The sequence below is a fragment of the Neoarius graeffei genome, chromosome 13 (assembly GCF_027579695.1).
Source record: "Neoarius graeffei isolate fNeoGra1 chromosome 13, fNeoGra1.pri, whole genome shotgun sequence".
Classification (NCBI taxonomy): Eukaryota; Metazoa; Chordata; class Actinopteri; order Siluriformes; family Ariidae; genus Neoarius; species Neoarius graeffei.
The window spans coordinates 12,928,589-12,956,227 of record NC_083581.1 but is presented as its reverse complement, the minus strand read 5'-3'; the positions used below and the strand labels follow the sequence as shown (position 1 = coordinate 12,956,227).

The 27,639-nt window shown below is 42.8% G+C and overlaps 1 protein-coding gene across 1 annotated transcript in view; it reads left to right on the top strand.

Annotated features, from left to right (window-relative positions):
• The first annotated feature begins 4,976 nt into the window (after positions 1-4,976).
• LOC132896439 (anosmin-1) overlaps positions 4,977-27,639 on the top strand; it is a 69,442-nt gene continuing 46,779 nt past the window's right edge. The window contains exons 1-4 of the mRNA XM_060937263.1: positions 4,977-5,277; positions 13,089-13,136; positions 24,540-24,602; positions 24,753-24,975. Coding sequence (XP_060793246.1) covers positions 5,059-5,277; positions 13,089-13,136; positions 24,540-24,602; positions 24,753-24,975 — 553 coding nt within the window. The 5' untranslated portion in view covers positions 4,977-5,058. The remainder of the gene's footprint in view (positions 5,278-13,088; positions 13,137-24,539; positions 24,603-24,752; positions 24,976-27,639) is intronic.

Sequence of the window (27,639 nt, the reverse complement as noted above, 5' to 3'; positions counted from 1 at the left end):
TAGAGAGTAATGGTGAACATCCCCATGCACACACAACACTTTCACCGCTTGTGATCCCCCAATGCCTCACCTTGCATCAGGCGTTGGTGAATTGAGGTCTGATTACAACCGGAATCCACCAAAGCGTAATATGTATTCCCTTGAATACTCGCCGGTATGCGATACGTTCCGGCCCAATCGGGGGTGGTTTCTGGTGCGTTGGGGATCCGGATTACAGCACCCACCTCCCTTGTGGAGCTCTGACTTTGGAGATGCTCCGATTCCATGCCGCGCCAGCACACCAGCCCAGGCTTTCCCTCTGCACTGGTGTTATGGGTGTCACTCACCTGAGGGGGAGACAACACAGACACGGAAGAGGGAGATGGGAGGACACCATGGGTGCGATGGGCCAGCTGGGGAGGAGCCAGCTGCCGCCTCCGTGGCAGGTGAACGGGGTGGAGAGGGGGACGAGAGATGGGGGAGAAGAGAGAGAGAAGAGAAGTGAGGGGAAACGCCTCGTCTGCCTGTCGTCAGAGCCACCTCCAGATGGTCCTCCGCCAGCTCGATGTCTCGCTTCAGCAATGCTGGGCGGTGACACTGGACCCATTCCGCCATTCCTTCCGGAAGTCGAGAGATAAATTGTTCCAATGCCACCAGATCGATGATCTTGTCAACGTCGCGGTCTTCCGCCCTCAGCCACCACAGGCAGGCATCCCGGAGTTGCTGGCCGAGCGCAAACGGCCGGCCGACCTCCTCCAGTGCCAGCGTCCAGAAGTGCTGGCGATGTTGCTCCAGGGAGCGGCCAAGCCGCTGCAGGATGGCTTTCCTCAGGTCAGCATAGACTAGTCAGCTGTCAGCAGGGAGCTGCTGCGCTGCAAGCTGTGCCTCGTCAGTCAGGAGTGGGAGGAGGCACGCCGCGCCGCTCCAGAAGCCACCCCCATGCCTCGGCTGCTTGCTCGAAGAGGGCGAGGAATGCTTCTGGATCGTCCTGCAGTCCCATCTTCGTGAGGGTGGTGGCAGCGGTGGTCGACGCCCCTGCTGACGTGAGCAGGTGCCAGAATGCCTGGCGATCTTCCTGCTGGGCCAGCATCAAGTCTTCGAAGCGTTGCTCCTGTTCCTTTCAGAGGGTGATCAGAGCTTGATGCTGGTTCTGCTGGGCAGTAGCGAGGGCAAGGATGAGCTCCTCGAATGGGGAGGACTCCATGGGGTGGTTCCCTTCTGTGCTCCCAGGTTTTGGCACCACTGTAACAGTTCCTGATGTGGGTGGAGCACAGAAGCACAGCAGGCAAGAGTTGATGTTACACCCAAACACTTTATTGAGCTTTTCAGCTTTTTTCTTTTCACTCTTTCTTTCTTTCTTTCTTTCTTTCTTTCTTTCTTTCTTTCTTTCTTTCTTTCTTTCTCTCTCACTCACTCACTCACTCACTCACTCATACACACATGCGTTGTGGTTGGGGAGAGAACCCCTTTTCTCTGCACCCTCTCTCCTTTTATGCTCCATCCCTGTAACAAACAAACACATGCAATAATTGAGAGCAGGTGAAATGACTTAGCCACTTACCTTCCCCAACCCCGCCCTCCATTCACAGACTGCTGCTTGGCCACGCCCCTGCTGCCACACTGAGTTTAAGAGATTTTTAAACCTATCCATAGAAGGCAAGGAATCCAAAATCAGAATGTTTTGCAGGTCATTCCATTCGTGTGGTGCATATGAACAAAAGGCAGATTTTCCCAGTTCTGTCCCTGTGGTTGGAGACTGAAGGAGAAGTTTGACTGATGAGCGAGTACTGTATGTACAGTATTAGTACGAAATGTCAGTAGACTGCATATGTACTGAGGTAATTTGCCCATTAAAGATTTTGCAATAAAAAACTAGGCTATGAATTTTCCTTCTAAGATGTCCATTGAACCATTTCATATAGTTTACAGTGATAGTTCTTCATATAGTTTAGTATAGTATCTAATTCATATAGTTCTTGCCGTAGCACGCAGAATGCTAAACAACATCCAGTTTCTTCAAATAAGATAAAGATGCATGCATGTATATTACATAACCATAATCTCATACTGATAGGAAGGTACTCTGAACTGATCTTTTGCTAGCAGTAAAAGGAAAACATTTCTTTAAACGAAAATAAAAACCTAGCTTCGGCCGAATTTTTTAAGGCTATCTATATGGACTCCAAAGGATAACTCCTCGTCAGGCCAGATGCCACGGTATTTATAAGAGGTTACCCTCGCTAGATGAGTGCCATTTAGTGTTTAAACTGTATAGTCAAAGGATGAGCGTGAATGTGTAAATACCATGAATTTGTTTTTTTTGGGTTTAATACCAAAAAGACAAAAAAAAACCCTTTTTTTGGATTTAAACCTTTTTGGGTTTAATACCAAAAAGACTCCTCCTACAACTGCCACCTTATTGTGGTGGAGGGGTTTGTGTGCTTGAATGATCCTAGGAGCTATGTTGTCAGGGCATTACGCCCCTGTTAGGGTCTCCCAAGGCAAACAGGACCAAGGTGACAGGCCAGACCAAAAGCAGTTCACCAAACCCCTTATGGAAATTAACAAAACAAGGACCATGACATCGCCCGGTATGGCGCAGCCAGGGCTCCACACTGGAGCCAGGCCCAGGGTTGGGGCTTGTATGTGAGTGCCTGTTGGCTGGGCCTTTGCCCACGGGGCCCGGCCGGGCTCAGCCTGAAGCGGTGACGTGGGTCCGACCTCCTGTGGGTTCACCACCCACAGAGGTAGTAGTAGGGGTCCGGTGCAGTGTGGATTGGGAGGCAGTCAAAGGCAGGGGCCTCAATGACCTGATCCCTGAACACAGCGGCTAGCTGTTGGGACATGGAATGTCACTTCACTGGGGGGAAAGAGCCTGAGCTTGTGTGGGAGGTTGAGAGGTACTGGTTAGAGATAGTCGGGCTCACCTCCATGCACAGCTTGGGTTCCAGAACCCAGCTCCTCGAGAGGGGCTGGACTCTCCACTTCTCTGGAGTCACCCATGGTGAGCGGCAGCGGGCTGGTGTGGGCTTGCTTATAGCTCCACAGCTCAGCTGCCATGTGTTGGAGTTTACCCCAATGAACGAGAGGGTCGCCTCTCTGCGCCTTCGGGTCGGGGAGAGGGCTCTTGCTGTTGTTTGTGCCTATGCTCCTCGGTGGGAAGGCACTGGGGGTGGATGAGATCCGCCCTGAGTATCTCAAGTCTCTGGATGTTGTGGGGCTGCCTTGGCTGACACGCCTCTGCAACATCGCGTGGCGGTTGGGGACAGTGCCTCTGGAGTGGCAGACCGGGGGTGGTGGTCCCTCTTTTCAAGAAAGGGGACCGGAGAGTGTGCACCAATTATAGGGGAATCACACTTCTCAGCCTCCCCGGGAAGGTTTACTCCAGGGTACTGGAGAGGAGAATTCGGCCGATAGTCGAACCTCGGATCCAGGAGGAACAATGCGGTTTTCTTCCTGGTCGTGGAACACTGGAGCAGCTCTATACCCTTCATAGGGTGATCGAGGGTTCATGGGAGTTTGCCCAACCAGTCCACATGTGCTTTGTGGATCTGGAGAAGGCATTTGACCGTGTCCCTCGTGGTATTCTGTGGGGGGTGCTTCGGGAGTATGGGGTTCGGGGCTCTTTGCTAAGGGCTGTCCAGTCCCTGTACGAACGAAGCAGGAGTCTGGTTTGCATTGCCGGCAGTAAGTCAGACCTGTTCCATGACTCTGGAACATGTTGGACTCTGGCAGGGCTGCCCTTTGTCACCGGTTCTGTTCATAATTTTTATGGACAGAATTTCTCTGCACAGCTAGGGGCCGGAGGGTGTCCTGTTTGGGAACCACAGAATTTCATCTCTGATATTTGCGGATGATGTTGTCCTGTTGGCTTCTTCAAACCAGGACCTTCAGCATGCACTGGGGCGGTTTGCAGTCGAGTGTGAAGCGGCTGGGATGAGAATCAGCACCATGGTTTTCAGGCCATGGGACCATGGAATCAGGCCATGGTTCTCGACCGGAAAAGGGTGGCTTGCCCTCTCCAGGTTGGTGGAGAAGTCCTGCCTCAAGTGGAGGAGTTTAAGTATCTTGGGATCTTGTTCACGAGTGAGGGAAGGATGGAGCATGAGATCGACAGGCAGATCGGTGCAGCCTCCGCAGTGATGTGGTCGCTTTACCGGTCCGTCGTGATGAAGGAGCTGAGCCAAAAGGCGAAGCTCTCGATTTACCGGTCGATCTACGTCCTGACTCTCACCTATGGTCATGAGCTTTGGGTAATGACCGAAAGAACAAGATCGCAGATGCAAGCGGCCGAAATGAGTTTTCTTCGCAGGGTGGCTGGGCGCTCCCTTAGAGATAGGGTGATTGTGCTGAGGAGCTCAGAGTAGAGCTTCTGCTCCTCCACATCGAGAGGAATCAGCTGAGGTGGCTCGGGCATCTCTTTCGGATGCCTCCTGGACGCCTCCCTGGGGAGGTGTTCTAGGCATGTCCTCCCCGGGAGGAGGCCCCAGAGAAGACCCAGGACACGCTGGAGGGACTACGTCTCTCGAGGATCTGGCTGAGGTGTCTGGGGAGAGGGAAGTTTGGGCTTCCATGCTCAGACTGCTGCCTCCGCGACCCGGCCCCGGATAAGCGGATGAAGATGAGATGAGATGAATACCAAAAAGACCAAATTCATGGTATTTACACGTTCACGCTCATGTTTTGACTATAGTTTTATAGCACTAGATGACACTCATTTCATTTACTTTGTAAGTCTTCTCCTTTTTATACACAAAAGAAAGTATCGAAATCGGGACGTTATTTCACTCGGTATCGCTCATCTCATCTCATCTCATCTCATCTCATCTCATCTACCTGCTGCCCCGCTGAGCTCGCAGTGATTTTTACACATACACGCATGCACGCACGCACCCACTTCTCCTCCAATCAGCGCTCAGGCCTTGTGTGTGTAACTCCGCCCCCTCTCTCGCGCTCGGTGATAAACTGAAAGCTTGGATTCCTCCTGACTTGGTTTGTGTGTGTGTGCGCGCGCGCGCGTGTGTGTGCATCAGAGAGAGAGAGAGAGAGAGAGAGAGCGCGCGTGAGAAAACCGGAGGAATGGATGGGGAAGCGCGAGGCGCGATACCATTGAGGAGCACGAGCCTGTGGATTAGTGTAATTGTTCTCGTCGTTAGCATTGTTATGGGGACGGCGGAGGTGAGCGCGAGGCGGCACGACGAGTCGGTGCTGGTGGAGAGCGTGAACCGCGCGCGCTGCGCTTCTCGGTGCCTCAGTCTGCACCTCACGCGCATTTCGACTCTGTTTAAACACTCCCAGGTTCGGGGTTTACTCTGATCTATTATATAAGCATATTTAATTCACTTCTTTCTTTCTTTCTTTCTTTCTTTCTTTCTTTCTTTCTTTCTTTCTTTCTTTCTTTCTTTCTTTCTTTCTTTCTGCCACACCTTTCTAACATTTAATATTAAAAAAGCTATTTTAACTTTTGTCACATTTTATCTAATTTCATTATTTTACCTTTTAATGTAATCATAATTTACTGTGTTGGCATTTGTGTGTGTGTGTTATTGGTTACAGGTAATTGGCACCTTTATACACACACACACACACACACACACACACACACACACACCATTCCTTCATCGTGCGTGAATATGACGATGACGAATATGATGATACTTGATTTTGACTTTATAAAGGAAGTAATTTATTCTGACGCTCACCACCCTTTAATGATGAATTAACCCCGGGGTGTTGATTAATTCTCGATCACAGCAGCTCTGACAGCAGTGCAGCTGAGGCCATAGGTTTATATTAATGCACTGGTTCTAATAGTTATCGTTTCTATAGCAACAGGGAGGTGTTTCTGTGGTAACAACAGACACACTGCATAATCCAAGCCTGATAATACATAGGTAAAACAAATGCGTTGTTATTTAATTTAACACTGTAAAAGATGTCGTCGCTGTGATGATACATTTATGTAAGGAGACGTTTATTTAAGTTATGGAAGGAGTCTCCAGTCTCAGTGCTTTGGAGTAACTTGAAGAGGAGGAAAAAGAAAAAAGGCTGATGTCTCACTTGTTTCACAGACATTCCACAAGATTAAATGTTACTATAAATGTATAAACCATATGACCTGTCATTTTTCAGTGATTAGAACTGTAGCAGTTGGCAGATTGCTGTAGGATGACTTCTAAATTATTATAGTTATGAAAAGCTTTTATTTGCTTGAGAGTTTAATGGTTTTTACACATGCCTGATGTATAATCCATACGTCTTTCCTGTATAGTGACTTGTGAAGCTTAGGACACTGCACTCGATTCTTCAGGATTCTTGTAAGAAGATAATCGTTTCGTTAGTATAATTTCGCTAGTTAAATGTGGCACAGGTATTAAACATGGCAAACAGCTTGAACTCACGTTATAATGTCATGCTGTTCAGAAGTAGGCTCCATTCAGTGAGTCAGATCATTTGACTCAGCTCACCGAGAAGAGTCGACTCTTATTTATCCTGGATGATTCCTTACCGTTTTCCCCTGTTATGGGGTGTAGTTATTGTTCTTTGCATCACTAATGATTGAAATTGTTTCATAAAATCATACTCTGCTGTTTTACTCTACTAATCTTACTCTAAATAACAACACTTGTTTTTTAAAATAAAATATGAAATAAGATCCTTTAACACGCTGCCTCACAAACACTATTGAGAGTCAAACACGCATTTCACCACTCACACTAAAGATCAGCTGAAGGGCTGAATGGAGAGCTAACTCTATTACATACACCTACAGCAAAATGACTCCTATTGCTGGGTTTCAGTCACGTGACTTTAGCAGTTTTACCGGAAGTGAAATAGCTGGTGGTCTAAACCATAGACATATAAACATAGACGCCGCATTGAGCTGGTGGCCCCGTTGCTGGGATACGTCCGAGTGTCCGCCATATTGGATGTGGCAAATCTTCCCCATAAATCAATGCAAGTAAATGGACTGAACTTCATAAAGCCCCTTTCTACAATAATATTTAACTCGATGACTTTTATTCACACATTAAGACACACACGTATATATTTGGGAAATAACCAAGCATCAGAACAACACATAACTTTTAATGTGATGTTTATAAATAGTGTGCGAAATACCCTGTACACTGCAAACTAGCGGCAGATACGCAATAGATAGCTCAGGTAAGCTAATCAGTCAGCATACCGTAGCAAACTACCAAAACCTGAGGCCACAACCAACCTACAAGACTGAATATGATAAATGATGGAAATAGTGGAAAAACTGGAAATAGTGAATGAAAATAAAAATTTACTGTTTTATTTATTGAGTCACCACACAGACCTACTCTCGTTGAATAAAGTGAGCTGAATGACCGCCAAACTGAGTTCGGCCAGGTTCTAACGTCATACCAAAACAAAATGCATCACTGATTCCTTCACATTCAGAAAGGTTAAAAACATTCATCATACGTTCAAAAACGTTCATCATAGTGTGGCACTGTATTATCTAATTCTCACTGCTTATAACTGTACACCTACCCGGTGGAGATGAGCTGGGAAACTGAAGACTGAAGGAACAGCTCCCTCTCTGATCCTGACTGTCTGACCTGTTCTGTCAAAATCCTCCGTTCTGAAGTGTTCACTGCAGAGCATGGATGGCAGAGTAGCAGAAAACCCTTCTTGTCACACGGCTGTCTCCCACTGCTTTTTCATGGCTTTATTTTTGGGAAACCTACATAGTATGTGAAAAGTTAGCTAAGCAACTAACAACAATCAGCGTAGTTACGAAGGAAATACTTCATTGTTTGGAGACAGGTTTCACCGAATGGCTATTATGTGCGAGACTTCATATTAGCCACAAAGTCAGAAAAATCTGTTCGTAAAATTATGTTATAATGACCAAATACAATGAAAAGTATTTTTCTAGTCTCACCTGTGAAAGGTAATCCCATGTGAGCTCGTTTGGACGGTAAACCTATTGGTACAGTTAAACGCAGCACATGAATGAGGCATCTTTATTCTCGGCTACTGTCTAGACGCTATACCAGAGATGGCTGAAGAATCTCCACTTTGCCACATCCAATATGGCGGCGAGGATGACGTATGATTCTACGCAGAAGGCGGCGTCTATGTTTATATGTCTATGGTCTAAACAGCTACCATAGTGCGAACAACTAGCAATAACTTATCAGAGTATGCTTGTAATCTAGAAGCCACTGCTCACTTGAGATATATTCAGAAGATTGCTATATGCAGTGGAATAGACCCCTACAGTTGGGGAAAGAAGGAATTGTCATACGATCTCAAAAACTACCCTTCAGTCGAGTTCTCTGACATCTCGAACTATCTGGTGTTGCAGACATCCTTCTACACTGCAAAACAGATGAAAGCTTGGAAGAGTGTGGAGGCTTACAACTTTTTTGTAGGTGGCTGGGTAAAAGACCTTGGTATCAAGTCACTGCCGAATGAATCCTGTATTGTTTTGTCCATGTAAGTATGTTTATTTTTTTAAAAAGCTTTTCGTTTGCATCTTTACAACGAAGCACTGCAAGTTGAAGTGTAAACAAAAAACAGTTCGCTTGTTTCTCACTTCTGCTCACTCTTATCTCTCAGTTAAATCATTCACAAAGATCATCAGAAACCCCTTTAAAGACCTGGATCTTAGTCAAACAAGACGGAGACATGATCATGGCACATTGTAACTGTATGGCTAGGTAAGAATTTTGTCATGACCTTCATGCATATGGACTTTGTGAGGAGTAAACAAAGAAACAGCTGGGAACCTCAGCACTTTGTGACTAAAAAAAGTACCGTAAAATAACGACACATAGCAAGAAAAGTACTTGGAAATCACTAATGACATAACTGAGAGGGATATAGAAACTTTTCATGAAGTGATCACTGCAAACTCAAGCATGCTTCGACTCTGCTCCCTTCGATTTCAGTGAGAAGTTCAAAAGCCACCTTTCTCGACGTCTTTTTGTGAAATCCTGTGTTTGTTCACCCTTTTTTATTAGTTTATGGGGAACCCTGAAGAAACTTTTATCAGTTTCACAGTTTGATTGATTCGAACAACCTAAAACAACGCAAGCATAAGGCATTTTTCATGCAAGCAGTGCACCTTCTCCGTTTAAACGCTTTGTCAACTGAGCTTTGGTAGACCACCAGCTAAAGTTTTGAATAACTAATGAGGCGGATGTGACGTCACGTGAACCCCAGCAATACACGAGTCAGCTCTCTGTGTTCACTGAAAAGATTTGACTCAAAGATTCGGCTCCTTTTCTATTTATTTTAGCGTTATGCTACAGGAACAGCAGGACGTGAAGGTCACGCTCTTTCAAGTGGTTATTAAAGGATCTGCAGCCGGTTTCACCAAGTTAGACTATGACTTTAACTTAGACAGCGGGTATAGTCGGGCTTAGCATAGACGTCTAACAAATACTGTTGCACAAAGCGGTTAAGACTCCGACTACTGGTCAGCTGCAAAAACAAACCCTTTTTTTTTTGTCTAATTAGTCAGGGGGCCAAATGACACACACGCATGCACGAGCACGCACGGTGCATGTACACAAACAGCTCCTCCATTCTGAATGTTTTATATAGTTCAGTGTTCAACATTAATTAAACATTAATAATTCATTGACTAGACAAGCAGCACTATGAAATATAAATGACAGAACAACATTAAAGGATTCTCTAACGAGCCACAAAACCCATCTGTAAGCCAAATTATGATACTGAGGTGTCACAGCTTATAACATCATCACATTACACATGTACATATGTGCAGTAAATCACTCTCTTGAAATTATTAATATATTTTTTTTAATTAAAATGTCATAAAATGTAAAGTTACAGTTTTACCTCTGACACTAGAGACTCCTTCTCCATTTCACTGGAGAAAACTGTCAGAACAGTCAGGGTGCCTTTTGGCCAATCAGAATAGAGCAAGACTACAGTGCTTTAGGATGAGTAAGATTAATTTACACTAAATAGGACTGTTATGTTACACTGTAGTAACTAAGTTGGGTTGTTTATTATTCTAAGTGGTAGTATTTTTTTTTAACTGATATAAAATAGTAATGTGTTCAGTTTGTGCACTTTCCCCATAACACACAGAGCGGGAAACACCCAAACCATAAAATATGACTTTTGCTAACCCAAAGTGAAAGAAGGACTCTGTTTTGCAAAAGTACCTTTTTACATCCGATTATTTATTTTCGGACCGATTAAGCCGAAGGCGTGTCGGAGAATTCCCGCTGGTCTGTTGGGAGTTGTAAAATATATTGCGTTTTAAATTCAGCCTTTCATTCGTCCTTTCACTCTGTCTCACAACTCGATCCGAGGGAAAGATAAACATCGTAAATCGTTTCAGCCGTGTTCACTTTAATACGAAATCATTGGGGAAGCGAATCAAACGTCATGTTTTTTTAAAGGCTGAATGAATGAAGACTTATGTTACTTGATTTTGGCTCTTACACACACACACACACACACACACACACACACACACACACACACACACACACACAGCTTCAATCAGACCTGAAATTTTGAACATGGCCTGATCAACATTGATGTCTGTTCAAAGAAACCTGACTCTGATATTGATATTGAAGATGTATGTGTGTGGTTATGTAATCATCACAGGTGATGAGTGTACAGTAATTGTTTATAAAACAGAGGGTGTATGTGTATACACATACACCCTCATACAGGATGTGTAGTTGTGAGTTTTCAGACATTTTGTAAGTTGTGTAATTAAGGTTTGGTGTGTGTGTGTGTGTGTGTGTGTGTGTGTGTGTGTGAGCTGTGTGTGGTTGTGTAGTGGTCTGAGGTTGTGTGTCTGTGGTTGTGTAACGGTCCAAGGGTGTGTGTGTGTGTGTGTGTGTGTGTAGTGGTCTGTAGTTGTGTGTGTGTGTGTGTGGTCTGTGGTTGTGTGTGTGGTTGTGTAACAGCCACAGACCAGTCTGAGGGTGTGTGTGTGTGTGTGTGTAGTTGTGTAATGGTCTGAGGTTGTGTAGTGGGCTGATATTGTGTGTGTGGTGGTCTGAGGTTCTGTGGTTGTATACTTGTTTGAGGTTGTGTAACAACCTTTTTAATGTTAAACCTATCCTGTATAGTTTACATTTGTACGATGTACTATGTACTGACTCCACATTACAGCTAATCACAGAAGGCCACCTTATTTCTATTAGCTCACAACTTTGTCATATCCACAACATGCATGGCAACTTATCCATCCATCCATTATCTGTAGCTGCTTATCCTGTTCTACAGGGTCGCAGGCAAGCTGGAGCCTATCCCTGCTGACTATGGGCAAGAGGTGGGGGTACACCCTGGACAAGTTGCCAGGTTATCGCAGGGCTGACACAGAGACAAGCAACCATTCACACCTACGGTCAATTTAGACCCACCAATTAACTTCACATGCATGTCTTTGGACTGTGGGGGAAACCGGAGCACCTGGAGGAAACCCACGTAGATACGGGGAGAACATGGAAACTCCACACAGAAAGGCCCTCGCCGATCACTGGGCTCGAACCCAGGACCTTCTTGCTGTGAGGTGACAGTGCTAACCACTACACCACCGTGCCGCCCCATGACAACTTAATTTTATGGAAATTTACCCCTGAAGGACAGAAACAGGGGAACATCCAAAGTGTAAAATATGACTGTGCTAACACAAAGTGAAGGAAGGATTTTGTTTTGTTTTATTAAGCCAAAGATGTGTTGGAGAATTCCCAGTGGTCCATCAGGGATTATAAAATAAATTGTTTTAGATTCAGCCTTTTATTCCTCCTGTCTCGCTCTGTCTAACGTCTCAGTCTGAGGGAAACATCATAAAATCGTTCTGGCCGTGTTCACATCATGTTGAACTCCAATACGACATTTGAGCATTAGTGATTGCACTATTGTTATATGATCTTTATTAATTTATGATTTGGTTGAGTAGTTTCCACTTGGCAACCAGTTAAATTTTGATTTTGTTTGCACTGAAATGAATGCAGGAATGTTCTGGAAGGTCTGGGAATCCTACTTCCAATACTATTTAGACCCATGTCAATTCAGGGACATTTGAAGATAATTATAGTAGATTGTTTCACAACCCTAGCAACCATGTGGAATATCATAGCAACCTGCTAGCAACTACCTGGAATACCACAGCAACTATCTAGTAACAACCTAGCAACCAACTGGAATTTCATAGCAATGACGTAGCAACACCCTTGAAACTCCCTGGAATATCATAATACCGTAGCTACATAGCCATATGCTTGAACCACCTAGATTATCATAAGAACAACCTAGCAACACCAAAGTACCTACCTGGAATACCATAGCAACTACCTACCATCACCCGAGCAACCACCTAGAATAACATAGAAACATCTTAAGCAACCACCTCAAATATCATACCAATGTCATAGCAACACCCTAACAACCACTTGCAATATCATAGCACTTGCCCACCATCACCCTAGCAACTGCCTAGCCACACCCTAACTGCCACCTGGAATACCATAGCAACTGTCTAGCCACACCCGAGCTACCACCTGGAATACCATAGCAACTGTCTAGCAAGACCCTAGACCCCCTGCAGTTTCTTCAGGAAATGAACTTTACTAATTATTATTACTCCCCTACATGTGACCTTTATGCAACATTTTGTCATTAGTTCATTGGAAGCTTTTCAGCGTTTAAATTGTGTCACTGGAATTTTCCCCATGGCAGAAAATTGGATCAAACCCACTGTTTTATTTTTGATCTGAGAGTAGTGCATTCTCATTAAAAGGGTCACATGAAAAGGTGACGTCATCATTACAGACTCGACTCTGAACCACTCCAGCCTATGACGTTGTTCCAAAAATCCTTTGAAGTTGACAGTGAATTTAAACAGACATTTGGGTTGTAAAAGTTTTGTCTGTATCCCATTGTACTTAATTGTTGAATGTTTTTCCCATTGATTCATTAAAGTATTGATTCAGTCTGTGGGTTTTGTGCATTCATATCATGTGAAGCTGCACTACTGTCCAAGCTGCTGTCATAGAAAATGAATCAACATCTTCTGACCAATCACAATCCATAACTGAGATATTTACGGCTTTTTCTTTTCATTGCAGGGAAATGGCTCTTTGGTTTGGTGTCAGCATCATAAGCAGTGTTCGAAGGTAACCTCCATTTCTCCTCATGCATCACACAATAATCTGTTCAACTTTATTACATTATTACTAATGATATTCCTTAAATCTGACCGACTCTATTTTCATTTTTATTCTCTACTTTAGACACACACACATTTGAGTGACTTCAATCACACTACAGTCATGTTATTGTTGCACTTTTCTCTCCTATTTATTTTAGCAGCGTCAGTCACTCAGGGAAAAGCAGGGCCTGAAAAGTAAAAAGGCAGAGACACTGTGTCCTTTTATTTTCTAGCACTTTTTTTGGGTCATGTCAATTTCTTTTTACATCGTTTTTTTTGTGACATGAATGATTTAATTTTCAACTAGTGTCAAAGTTTAAATATACAGGAAAGACAAAAATAACCATTGCTAAGCTAAACACTTAGCAAGTGCTGATAGCTGACTTGAGAACTGACTTTTATTATTGATGTGAAATGTCGTTACTTTGTTGCTTAGCAACTTGTTCAGTCCTTGAAACATGAACCACGGAGTAATATAGCAGAGAGGCACTTGAAATGTCCACTTTCCCAGCTGCAGCTAGCTCTTTTGCCATGGTTCATGGTTGTTCGATCTGCCTCCCTCATCTCTTAGCTGCCATGGCAACAGTACAACTGCTTTTGTTTTGCTTTTTGACTTTCTTTTTAATTCTTGTTTTCACAACTTTGTTTCCAGCTCTTGTTCAGATTTAAGGCATCTCATTACACTAAAGTGTATATGCTAGCACCTTTAAAATTACCGTGGAATTTCAGTTCATTTAAATCACCACCATCCCAAGGGCCGTTTGGCCAAAAACATTCATATCTGAATGAACACAAATCCACAGCCATGCTCCGAAATTCCCAGAAGAGTGGAGCTTATTATAACAGCAAAATGGGATTAACTCTGTAACAGGACTTTCAACAAGGACATATGGGTGTAATGGTCAGGTGTCCACAAACTTTTGGTGTAGTGTATATTAGAGTTAGACAAACCTTCTCACAAAACTGTAGGAGGTGAAATAGTTGGTAATATAATAAACGTGGTCATAACATTCATACCAGAGTTCCGACAGTGTTGATTTTCCTCTGTTTATGTTTCCTGAGTTTTTACTTCTATTAACTAGCAGTGCAAACAGAGATAACTTTCACTGTTGGAGTGTCTCACGACTGGAAAGAAAAAATCCTTCGTTCTAAATGGATACAGGAATGAAAACTCGGCACGACTGTTAACACTGTGTGTAAAAATTCAGTCGTAGTTGTGGAACTACGTTTTCACTCCCCAAAGCCTGATCCATGCAGGAATGTTTACAGTCTTTCCTTTATAACCCAAACACTGGAAAAGTAAGCAGAGACAGACAGACAGACAGACAGACAGAGAGAGAGAGAGAGAGATTAGGGTGATGTAGCCTTCATTAGCATGCTGTTGCACCAACATTGGCCTCCCAGAATGCACTGAGGCTTTTGTCCTTTTTTGGTCATTTTGTTTGTTTCTTTATCTTTCTAAAGACTTAAAGACTTATAGAGAAGGGAGAGAGAGAGAGAGAGGAGAGAGAGAGAGAGAATTTCTTTATGTTTATCAGCAAAGTCAGACAGGTGGATAGAGAGGCAGACAGACTGACACATTGGGCAGACAGACAGATGGGGCAGACAGACAGACACATGGGGTAGACAAATGGTTGGGTAGATGGGCAGACAAGTAAATTAGATGTTTTGTGCTGTATGAGCATATGAAATGTTTGTTTATCTGATGTTAGTACACTGAAATGTACAGAACACTGAAGTTTCATTCAAGAAGACTGAATGTCTGCATACAGACATAAAGGATATTGTATGGAATGCTAAAGTGTGTAAGGGATACTGAAGTGTATGGAATACTGAAGTGCAAGGTTTATTGAAGTGTATGGAATGCTGAAGTGTAAAGGAATGCTAAAGAGTAAAGGATGCTGAAGTATATGGAATATTGACATGTATGGAATGCTGAAATGTAAAGGAATGCTCAAGTGTATGGAATATTTAAATATTATTGGCTGGCTTTGAGTGGTATCCAAGGGAATATATCTGATATACCATGACCCCCCCCCCCAGCCATTATTATTATTATTATTATTATTATTATTATTATTATTATTATACATACACATTCAAAGGAACAATTATAGATTTTACAAAAAGTTAAGAGCGGGGGGGGGGGGGGGGGGGATTAGTAACTTACCAATATTGAATGCTGATTCTGATTGAGTGTAATTAAATGTTCTGTCAATCTAATGTACATGTACAAAGTCAAAGTTCTGACCATAAAAATGATACAAATTCAAAAAGCCTGAACAACAACCCAACTTATATACAAGCTATATACAGGTTGACAGTTCAAGTTCAAAGTTACTTTTGGTAGTAGTTAATTGTTACATTGCAGTTGTTCAAAACAAAAGGGCTTTGCTGAGTGAAGTCCATGAGTGAAATCCTCTTGTAAAAGTCTTTGTCACTTTTCCTCACCTCCAAGTAGAACTTTGACAATATTTCCGCTATTTCTCTCTTTTCTAGTTTTTCGATGTCCGTTGGAATGTTTTTCTCTTGTAAATGTGTGTGAAGAATATCCAGTGAAGTTTTGAGGGCCTTTCTGGTGTTCAGCGCGTCTTTCTCTTTAAATCTTCCGCTTTTAATGAAGCAAACCTCATGGCCATGTTTGTGTACAAACTGTCATAGTCACTTGCTAGTGTGGAAGTTTTATATCTCCGATGTGTCTCTTTTCTAGTTTTTTGATGTCCGTTGGTATGCTTTTCTCTTGTAAATATGCATGAAGAAGATAAAATGAAGTTTTGGTCGCTTTTCGGGTATTCAGTGCATCTTTAGTTTCAGTTTTCAGTTTATTTATTTAGTGCTTAAACTAAGCACTGACAACCCCGTCTTCTCTCTTTCCTGGCTGACAAAGAAATGATTGTGTGCATGCGCAGCAGAAAAGTTTTGTCACTGGATCTCCGCATGAGCGCCGATGTGTGACGTAGTGTTGGCTTGACAACGTGCAATATTGTAACAATATTGCACGCTCATTCTCCACTGGGGAGAGTGGCATAATACATGGAGGATAAGCGATATGATAACAATATTGCATGCTATCAATAAACCCGCTAGAAGGGAATAGTATACATGTTTTTATTCCATGGAAAAAGTGACTTGTATGTATAATAATGACATATAAGGAATGGTGAAGTGTATGGAATATTGATATTCATGGAATGCTGAAGTGTAAAGAAATGCTAAACTATATGGAATATTGGCATGTATGGAATGCTGAAGTGTAAAGGAATGCTTAAGTGTAAAGGATACTGAAGTAAGGTATATGGAATATTGACTTGTATGGAATGTGCATGGAAAAGGAATGCTAAAGTGTAAAGAATGCTTAAGTGTACAGGATGATAAAGTGTATGGAATACTGAAGTGTAAAGGATGCTGAAGTGTAAGTAATACTGAATTGTAAAGGAATGCTGAATTGTAAAAAAAAATGCTGAACTGTAAAGGAATGCTGAACTGTAAAGGAATGCTGAAGTGTATGAATATTGACATATGGAATGCTGAAGTGTATGGAATATTGATGTCTATGGAATGCTGAAGTGTAAAGGAATGCTGAAGTGTAAAGGAATGCTGAAGAGTATGGAATATTGATGTCTATGGAATGCTGAAGTTTATGGAATATTGAAGTGTATGGAATATTAACGTGCATGGAACATTGACATCTATGGAATGCTGAAGTGTAAAGGAATGCTAAAGTGTAAAGGATCCTGAAGTGTATGGAATCCTGAAGCCGAAGTGTTAGGAATATTGAAGCGTATGGAATACTGGAGTGTACAGAGTGATGAAGTGGTAAAAGAAAAAGAATGTCAGCACAGTACATTCAAATATTAACTGTGGTTAAGGATGATTTCAGTGGTAGCAAGCAAACAAATTGCCATGAACCAGGGTCACCCTCTTACACACACACACACACACACACACACACACACACACACACACACACACACACACACACACTCACTCTCTCTCTCTCTCTCTCTCTCTCTCTCTCTCTCTCTCTCTCTCTCTGTTTCAGTGCCTGTAGAAGAGGTGAGTGTTTGTTTTGGGGGACAGAACATACTTCAGAAGCACTTTTTGGTGGACATTTGAAGCTCACCATGAGTGTGGGAAAGATGGACCTCTCTCTCTCTCTCTGTCTCTCTCTGTATATGCACATGAGAGAGAGAGAGATTAAATTTGCAATGTGTAAACTTAATGTAAATAGAAATTGTAAATGTCACTGAACTGAATCACATTGAATCATACATTAATCAATGCATGTTGGGTCAATAGTGAATTGAAGCATATGGAATAGTTACTACTTTTAAATATCACTTTTTTTTTCCACTTCGTCTCTTTGCATATTTTCCACCAGCACCACTGAAAACCCCTGGTGTAACGGTTTAAAAACTGTGTAGAAATGAGACATGGCCTAACACAGAGCCTTGAGGAATTCCTAAAGTCTCTATGATTTCTCTGTGTCTTTTTTCTGACACGTTTCATCCTGTTTACACAGGAAGTACACAGAACCAACAACACCATGTCAGAGTGGCTAGAATGCATTTATTAGCTTTCTCTGGAAGTTTTAATGGATGTTAAGTAAATGGGTTTTAGTATTTGTTGAAGATATGAAACCAAAGTTTCCTGTTTGGTGAGATGTTTTGCCCAAACAGATAAGTTTACTTTTTTATACCAGAGCTGGAGGTTTCATGAAGTTTTAATACGGAGCGCTAATCCTCTCTAGCTCGTCTACTCAGCTCATAAATTACCCATGATCCTCTGATTGTGGATCACATGAATAATTCATTCTTTCTATTCTTTCTCAGTCATTGTCTTTCTTTTTTTCTCTCTCAGAGAGGCCTCTTTGTTGTCAGTTCCTTCCGGCTGCATTTAAATCAATAATTCAAGCTAAAAAAAATGTCCATTTGATGCCACCTGCTAAGCAACTTCCCGTCATTAGTCAGAAAAAATCCCATGTTTCACAATATCACTGCTGTAAAGCTTTGTAGAGAAGTTTTCTGTTGTTGCAGTTCAGCTTTTGAAATCTGTGTGTGTGTGTGTGTGTGTGTGTGTGTGTGTGTGTGTGTGTGTGTGTGTGTGTGATGTACTGTGCCAATCTTGCATTATTTCCTTTACTTGTTATGTGCACACAGTTCTCGCTTAGATTTTTTTCATAAAAATTTGCAAAAAAGTGACATAATTGAAACTTTACAGACAAGTAAATTTTTCCAGTCAAATTAATATTTAAAACTATCTTTGCTGCAGAATAAAACAAGGTCCCCTTGCATTGTTTTTTCATTAATTGTGCGGTGGTCTCTAGTATGAATGAATGCCCTGTGAGCTGGTTTTGGTGAAAAAAATGCTGTGGTTCTCCTGTTTCAGGCTGTTCTAGTTTGGTGGAGGAGTGGGTGGTGGGAGAACGGCAGGATTTCAGCTATTACTCATTAATATTCATGACATGTAAACGTGTTACCTCTGATTGGCTAACAGCACTGTGACGCTACCTCCAGTGGGTCAGAACAAGTGGATGTGGGTGTCTTTGTAAAAACTGTATCGATTGGCTATTATGGTCTCGACATCGATGTTTTGACCAATAACAATGTAGATGTGGCAGCAGGGGCGTGGCCGAGCGGCGGTCTGTGAATGGAGGGCGGAGTCAGGGAAGGTAAGTGGCAGAATCACTGCACCTGACGGGAATTAACGTGTGTTTGTGCCTTCCTCAGGGACCGCGCCCTATAAGAGGAGAGGGAGAGCAGAGGAAGGAGCTCTCTCCCCAACCATAATGCTTGTGTGTGTGCGTGCGTGTGTGGGATTCATTCATTCATTCGTTCATTTATTTATTTAATTGAATACTCCCTGCGGCTCTCATCAAGGCATGAGGCACAGAGCGGAGCTCGCCTCGGGGGGTGTGGGGGGAATAACGTCCCCTGGCTGGGAGCTGACGGGCCTTGGCAGCACTGGTTCGTTCAGGAGAGGGCAGGGGTCGCTGGCTGCCAAGTCTGGGGAGGCTGGGACCTAGGGTTAGGGTTAGGTGAATTACTTCCCGAGGCACAGAGCTAGCCCGCCCAGGGAGCACTCTTTCATTCGGGAGAGGGCAGAGGCCACTGGCTGCCAAGTCTGGGGAGGCTGGGACCTCCCCTGCCCGAGTTACGAGCGTGCAAAGTCGGGCTGGAGCCGCCATTAGAAATGAAACTGATGCGGAGCACTTCACCGTGCCTCGGGGCGAATTACTTCCCGTGGCGCGGAGCTAGCCCGCCCTGGCAGTGCTGGTTCCTTTGGAAGGGGGCAGAGGTCGCTGGCTGCCAAGTCTGGGGAGGTTGGAACCTCCCCTGCCCGAGTTACGAGCGTGCAAAGTCGGGCTGGAGCCGCCGTTAGAAATGAAACTGATGCGGTGCACTGCGCCGCGCCTTGGGGCGAATTACGTCTCTCTCCTCGCACTTTCTTCCTGTGGGCGGTCGCAAGCCGAGGTGGGCGAGGCTCATCTCATCTCATTATCTCTAGCCGCTTTATCCTGTTCTACAGGGTCGCAGGCAAGCTGGAGCCTATCCCAGCTGACTACGGGCGAAAGGCGGGGTACACCCTGGACAAGTTGCCAGGTCATCACAGGGCTGACACATAAACACAGACAACCATTCACACTCACATTCACACCTATGGTCAATTTAGAGTCACCAGTTAACCTAACTTGCATGTCTTTGGACTGTGGGGGAAACCGGAGCACCCAGAGGAAACCCACGCGGACACGGGGAGAACATGCAAACTCTGCACAGAAAGGCCCTCGCCGGCCACGGGGCTCGAACCCGGACCTTATTGCTGTGAGGCGACAGCGCTAACCACTACACAACCGTGCCGGGTGGGCGAGGCTATGAATACTAATTTTTGAAGTGACGTAACTTCATATGGCTTTTTCTGATCTGCTCGTTTTTCCGACTATTTTCTTTCATAAGCTAATACAGGGAATGGGAGTAGAATTACATTTTCACATGCAGCATGCATATGCAACTCGGAGTGAACTATGGTATTTCAAAAAGGGCCAGTATTACATTTTTTTGGTGGAAGGGCACCTTTAAGAATAGTATGTGTGCCAATGCTATTGACATCTGTAAGGACTATGTTAAGTTTTATTTTAAAAAAAAACCCTTTTATTTAGTCAAGTTTATTTTTTATAGTGCTTTTAACAATAGACATTGTCGCAAAGCAGCTTTACAGAAATTTAAAGACTTTAAACATGAGCTAATTTGATCCCTAATCTATCCCCAATGAGCAATCCTATGGTGATGGTGGCAAGGAAAAACTCCCTCTGATGACATGAGGAAGAAACCTCAAGAGGAACCAGACTCAAAAGGGAACACCATCCTCATTTGGGTGATAACAGGCAACTTGATTCGAAATAACTTGCTTCTATAACAATGTCCTATATAGTCACAAAGTGTAAAACCAGGAAATTCATTATAGTTTTAACATGAAGTCTGTTTTGTTGAAGTTATAAACTGTTCATAGATGGAAATTTGAGTGCAAAACTGTTCATGACAACTGCAGTCCTAAAGTTAGCAAGTTAATCAGGGCACTAGCATAACCATGCTTCCTCAAGCCATGAAAAAAATTCCAAATGTTTTTACTCCAAACATAACTAATTAATGTCCCTGAATCAATGCTTCTTTCTTTCTTAGCATCTTAGCCCACACATAGACATGTTACACTGTGTGTGTGTGTGTTCTCTCTCCGAAGTACCCTTCTCCTTTTATATTCAAGAACTCTCTTCTTGGTATAGTTTCCACAAACAGTTTCAATTAGGCTCTGCCACTCCTGCCTACAGTTGAAAGAAGACTGCCAACTGTTCAGAACATCCCCACATTTGAGCGCATTTTTGCAAGTGTCTTTGAAATGGAGCTTTGGTCGACCAACTGGGCGAGAACCACGAACAAGTTCACCATACATCAGTTGTTTGGGTGCTCTAGTGTCGTCCATGTGGTAAATATGTCCAAGCCAACGTAGACGGCTTCTGATTAACATGGGTTCAATGTCTTCAACACTTGCATGCTTTAACACCTCTTCATTGCTTACAAAATGATCCCATTTGATGTTCAAGATGAAGTATAGATGACACTGTTGTATTGTACAAAGTTGTCTGACATCGTGCTGATATAATGTCCATGTTTCACTGCCATACATTAGAAGTCACATTAAGCATTCGTAGTACACAGCGATTTTGGTTGAAGTTGTTAGATCATGGGAGTCAAACGGCCTTTTCCGCAGTCAACCAAATGCACACAATTTTGCTTGAATGTGAGACATGAGTTCCACTTTCATAGAGCAATCACTCGTAACATAGCTGCCCAGGTACTTGAAGCAGGTGACATTAGCTAATTTGGTACCATCTATAAAGAACTCAGCTAGGTCTCCAATGCACATGGTCTCTGTTTTGGCTGTGTTAATGCGTAGACCCATATGCTTTGTGAGGTCATTTTAGGATGTCAACATAGACTGCAAGCCTTCTGGTGTATCACTGAAAATCGTGATGTCATCAGCATACTGAGCCTCTCTGATGAATTCTGTAAAGAATTTAGTCTTGGCTTTGAGCCTGCGTAGATCAAAAAGATCACCATCATAGCGAAATCTGATTTGTATGCTGCAAGTGTGCTTGATTTTTCTTGAAGGTGAGCTAAAGTAGGACTGCTGCGTAAATTCCAAAGCATATAGGTACCAGTTTGCAGCCTTGCTTAACATCACTGTTATACTCGAATGCCTTTGTCAGTTCTCCATCGACAATGAGTCTAGCATGAACATCAGTATAAAGCTTCTTCATAATTCTTATGAACTTTGGCGGGCAGTCTAATTTCCCAAGTATGCTGAAAAACAGTTCATGATTGACTGTATCGAATGCTTTCACGAAGTCCACAAAGGTTATGTACAGACTGCTACATTGCTCTCTAGATTTTTCCATCAGTTGATGAAGGGTGAAGATACCATCAATAGTGCCTCTGCCATTGCGATACCCACACTGTGACTCAGGATATATCCATTCCACTAGCAATTTTAGCCTTTGCAGGATCACATCCACGAAAACTTTGCCAACAACACTCAGCAGCGAGATGCCGCTATAGTTTCTGCACTGGCCTCTATCACCCTTTTTGAACAATATGGTGATATAATCATGTCAATCCACTCCATCGGAATTATCTCAGTGGTCCCGATAATGTTGAACAGAAGAAGTAGGAAAGCTCTCAAACGACTTCCACTGTACACTAATACTTCAGGAAGAATCCCATCGGAGCCTGGGCTCTTTCCGAATCTTGTGTTATTAAGAGGTTGGTCTAACTCCTCTGCTTCAATTGGGTGGTCCATTGATTCAGTGACTAGAAGTTGGTCAATGTCATCAACAATGTTGAAATCGATATCAGCTGGCTGGTTTAATAAATCACTAAAATGTTCAACCCATCTGTCCTTGATGACATCTGCAGCGTTCAGGAGCTCACCATCTTTAGATCTCACTGGATGGGAGCGTCTAGATGTGGGACTGTAGACAGCATTTAGATTGGTGTAGAACTATCTGAGGTTCTTTTCCTTGGAGTAGCGCTCTGCTTCTTCAGCTCTTTGTCGGAACCAGTTGTTCTTAAGCTTAAGTATATGACGTCTCAGAGCATGCCTATCCAAATTCTTATCATTAAGCAGATGTTGAATTTCTTCATCCTGGTCATCAAACCAATCATTCTGTATCATTTTCTTCTTACCAAAAACACAAGTAGCAGCATTTTGAAGAACCACTTTGAGCTCCTCAAAATCAGCAGCACAAGTAGACAGATTCTCATCTAAGAACTCTTCCAACTTTGCTATCTTATGTTCATCCAGGCAGGTGTCTAGCCTTTTTGGAGGTCTCATACTCTTCTTCCTCTGCTTTAAAGAGAAAAGACACTTGGACACTAGCAACTTGTGATCAGTGAGGCAATCTGCTGCTTGGTTTACCTTTGTCACTGTAATATGCTGTTTTGCAGCTTGATTTGATACAGTAGTACATGGTCCAGCTGATGCCACTGCTTTGATCTTAGGTGTTGCCACGTGTTCTTCAAACTATCCTTTAGTTGGAACATTGTGCCCATAATACTGAGTTGGAATCTGGTGCAAAACTCTAAGAGCATTAAACCATTGGAGTTTTATCTTTCCAACACCATGTTGGCCATGATTTCCAATCTTTTTCAACACGAGCATTGGAATCACCAAGAATAATCACAAGATCTTTCTCCGCAGCAGACGTGCAGCTACCCAGCTTGTCGTAGAAGCACTCCTCGAAAGTACATTGCATGGTTGGCGCATGTACGCTGATAAGAGTGAGGCGTTCACCATTCTTCAACTGTATGCACATTGTCATGAGTCTGTCACTGACTGGAGTTGGGCTAATACCCTGAGCTGCTAGCTTGTTGGAAATGGCAAAACCAATGCCCGCTGTTCTATCTTCTCCACCACTCCAGAAGATTGTGTAACTTCTCTCAACCACATTTCCTGTACCAGGATGCCGAACTTCACTAAAAGCACAAATGTCTACCTTAGCTTCAATTTGCAGCAGATAATCGCCATTGCTCACTCCAGTCTAATTGAGGAGTCCGTATCATTGGTTGTGCGGACATTCCAGGCTCCAAGAATGAGCTGTTGATTGTTTGGGAGATGTTGTCAATCGTCGGTTACCCCAGACACGGTAGCAGTGTATGGACTTCGCCTACTTGTCGCCACCACCGTACTCTGTGGCACATCGGTTCCCTTGTATGCGATAGTCATATCTTGAATCCTAACCTGTCCCGCTATCATGAAACTAAACTGTGAGGCTGTACCTATAAAGTCGACACTGCACAGTGCAAGGCAGCATCCCTTGGCGAGAGGCCCTGTCAATCGATGACTCATCAAGCTGAGATGGCTGCAGGAACCAACTCGTTGCATGTTTCGGAACTGGTGCCAGGTTGACTGCCAGAACTGCAGTTTGCATGTTGGCCATTGGCTTGAGAGAGCTCATCTACCCTTTGACAGGTCTTGTTTTTAATCCTGCTGGGTGACATGCACACCCTCCTCACCAGCATACGCTGGTGGGGGAGACGGTTTAGACACTGACCACTCGTCTATGTGACAGGTAGTACTGGGTTACATGTTACCAGTAGCAGACACCATGCCTGACCTGACTCACAATGTTACACTAGTATTCATCTTAACTGGCCAAACTTAAACAGGTGAAACTACTAGCTGCACTAGTTCAGTATTTCACGTGACTAATTTGAACATACTGTTGTGAATATATCTTGTGGATTATGCTGCTATGAGAGTCATTTTTGCTTACATGGCATTGCGTATGCTTCTGCTTTTTGTTATTTTTCTTTAGTGTCTGGAACCCTGCAAAGCATCATGGGATCTCAGAGAGAACGAGTGTCAGGATTTGTGTGAGGTATGTCTCTGTATGATATCTCTATGACTCTATGCTCTTCTAACGAGATTGTGCTAAGAAGGATATGCTAATGTGTTATACTAATGCTTACTGTCCAAGCTCTGATTCTCTCCACACTTATCCATGTTTCTCCCTCTTTCCCATTTCCAGGCTTCTTTCCCAAATAAACAATCAGAGTGTGTGGTGAGCTGTGAGTTTTTCCTCTCGGTGAAAGCAGTGAAGCAGGGGGTGTGTCCAGCTCCGGAGCGTGCAAGTGGATTTGCTGCTGCATGTGTGGAGAGTTGTGAGAGTGATGTCCACTGCTCCTCCCACAAGAAATGCTGCTTGAACGGCTGTGGACGAACATGTCAAACTCCCAGGAACATTTATAAAGGTACAATTATGTGATAGATGTTCCACAATATTAAATGTAACTATAAATGCCTAAAAAGTACAAGCTCCATTTCCAGAAAAGTTGGGATAGTTTCCAAAATGCAATAAAAAAAAAGTGATTTATGAATTTAGGTGAACCTTTATTTAACTGAGTAAAGCACAAAGAAAAGATTTTCAATAATTTTACTAACCAACTTAATTGTATTTTGTAAATATAAACGAAGTTAGAATTTGATGCCTGCAACACACTCAAAGTTGGGACTGAGGCATTATTACCATTGTATTACATCACCTTTCCTTTTAATAACACTTTTTAATCATATGAGATCTGAGGATACTAATTGTTCCACGTTTGCAATTGGAATTTTTGTCCATTCTTGCTCGATACAAGACTTCAGCTGCTCAACAGTCCTTGGTCTCTGTTGTCTGATTCTCCTCTTCATGATGTGCCATACATTCTCAATAGGAAACAGATCTGGACTGGCAGCAGGCCAGTCAAGCACACACACTCTGTGTCTATAAAGCCACGCTGTTTTAGCTTGTGCAGAATGAGGCCTGGCATTGTCCTGCTAAAATAAGCATGGACTTCCCGGGAAGAGACGTTACCTTGATCAGGGATGAGAATTTTCCGCGGATCTGCGGAATTCCGAGTTTTTCCCGCTGAAAATGTCATTTTTGTGAAACGTGTAAATCTGTTGAGAAAATTTCGGGGGGGGGGAAGGGGTCGGCATGAGGCGAGGCTTGTGGTGGCACAAGCAGGCAGGACCGACCGACTGCCCGCCAGCGTCTTTCGGCAACGCTCATCGCAAAATTAGTTGCAGCTGTGGTAACAGAAATCGTCATTGCTTTCTTCAATATTTATGCTAACGACAACTCACGACGATTTCTGGCAACGTTTTGGCGCTAGTTTCATCTCACTTCTACAATTCACGGAGAAACAAGCTATACATACACGGTTTTGATCACTTCTTAAGTTCTAGTTATTTTGGTTAGTTTTCAAAGTTACTTCGCCAATATAGCGAAAGTTTTGGACCGCAAAAATGAGGATCGTGCCAGGGAAATTGATAAATCGAATGGGATAAAGAACTGTTTCCGATAGGCATGGCTTGATAGTAGCATTACCGTGCAGATAGGGACACAAACTGTGACGACGTGCCTGACGGAACATATCCGAAAAGTGGATGTGTCGGGAAAGGTTCTGTGTATTCTGTGCTCAGATATGGTCAATTATGGAAACAGAGGAGCTAGAAACATCCAGGAGCACATCAAAACAAAAAAGCACAAAGGTACGTTTTACTTAAATTGTCAAAGATAGAGTCAGGAGGAATCTAATATATCGTTACAGTTACCTCCATTATCGCTCATGATATATATATATATATATATATATATATATATATATATATATATATATATATATATATGTGTCACGGAGTGAGCCGTGACGCTCGCGCACACACAACTTCACTCACACACACCTCTCACGCAAGCTCACAGGCAGCAATCTGCCGGCAACATTCAAACATCTTGGCTGACCTGTTGCTGTGAGTTGCACTTCATTTCCATTACTGTTTTCTGTATGGATATTACTGGTTTTCAAGCATTTCATACTCCACTGTTTGCCATAGTTTCTAACGAGAGCAGCATTTGTTACGAGTGCAGGGAAAGGCCTACCGGCATTCTAGTAACATTTGTTTGGCTCCACTCATACAGTATGTAAAACGCATCACACATTTCTAAGCATTTTCATCTCCTATCTGTTAAGCATTGTCTATAGTCTAGGAAACACATGTACAAACCGGTTATTTCTAATGTCAAGTTTATTTAGTTCTAGCATTTTTATAATACAAAATAGTTTTCAGTAACTCATCACGCGAACTCCACATACTTCCTGTTTGTTGCGAGAAACCGAGGGACTGTACCATTGGCTTGTTATGGAGGGGTTTCGCGGGTGTTTGGTAGAACGGACTATTTTAACGGGGGTGTTTTACTGGTGTTGGGGAAACATGTATTTTACTATGCACTGAAGGGTTTTTGGTTAATGAAAATTATTTTGGATGTTTGTATATTTTGTGTTTGTTTCTTTAAATTGTTATTTTGTATTTAGGATGTCATTATTTAGTTGATTGATTAATTTTGCAATTTGGGCTCAACTGTGGGAGGGGCTGCGGGTATGTAAGCTCTGCAGTAGCTCCAGAGCCTCAGTTGTGGTTGGGACGTCTTGTTTGAAGGTACTGTGGTTTGGCTGACTAATAGTTTTGTTCAGGGTCTTTTTGATTAGTCTGGCAAACTTGAAGCCTCTTTATTTTTGTGTTTTCTTATTTTGTTTGTATAGTTTTCTTTTTGGTAATTTGAACCTTTGTTTGGCGCACTGTAAATATTTGCACTATTTTAAGAAAAGTTTTGAAAATAGAAAAAATAAAGCATATATATCCTTGCAACTATATATATATACACAGTATATATATATATATATATATATATATATATATATATATATATATATATATATATATATATATATATATATATATATATAAATGCGTGTGGGAAAGGGGGATTGTGAATTGGGCAAATGCCCCCTAGACCGGCCAGGCATTTCAGAGTTTTTTTAAATTCCCATTCTCATCCCTGCTTGATGGCAACATATGTCTCTCAAAAATCC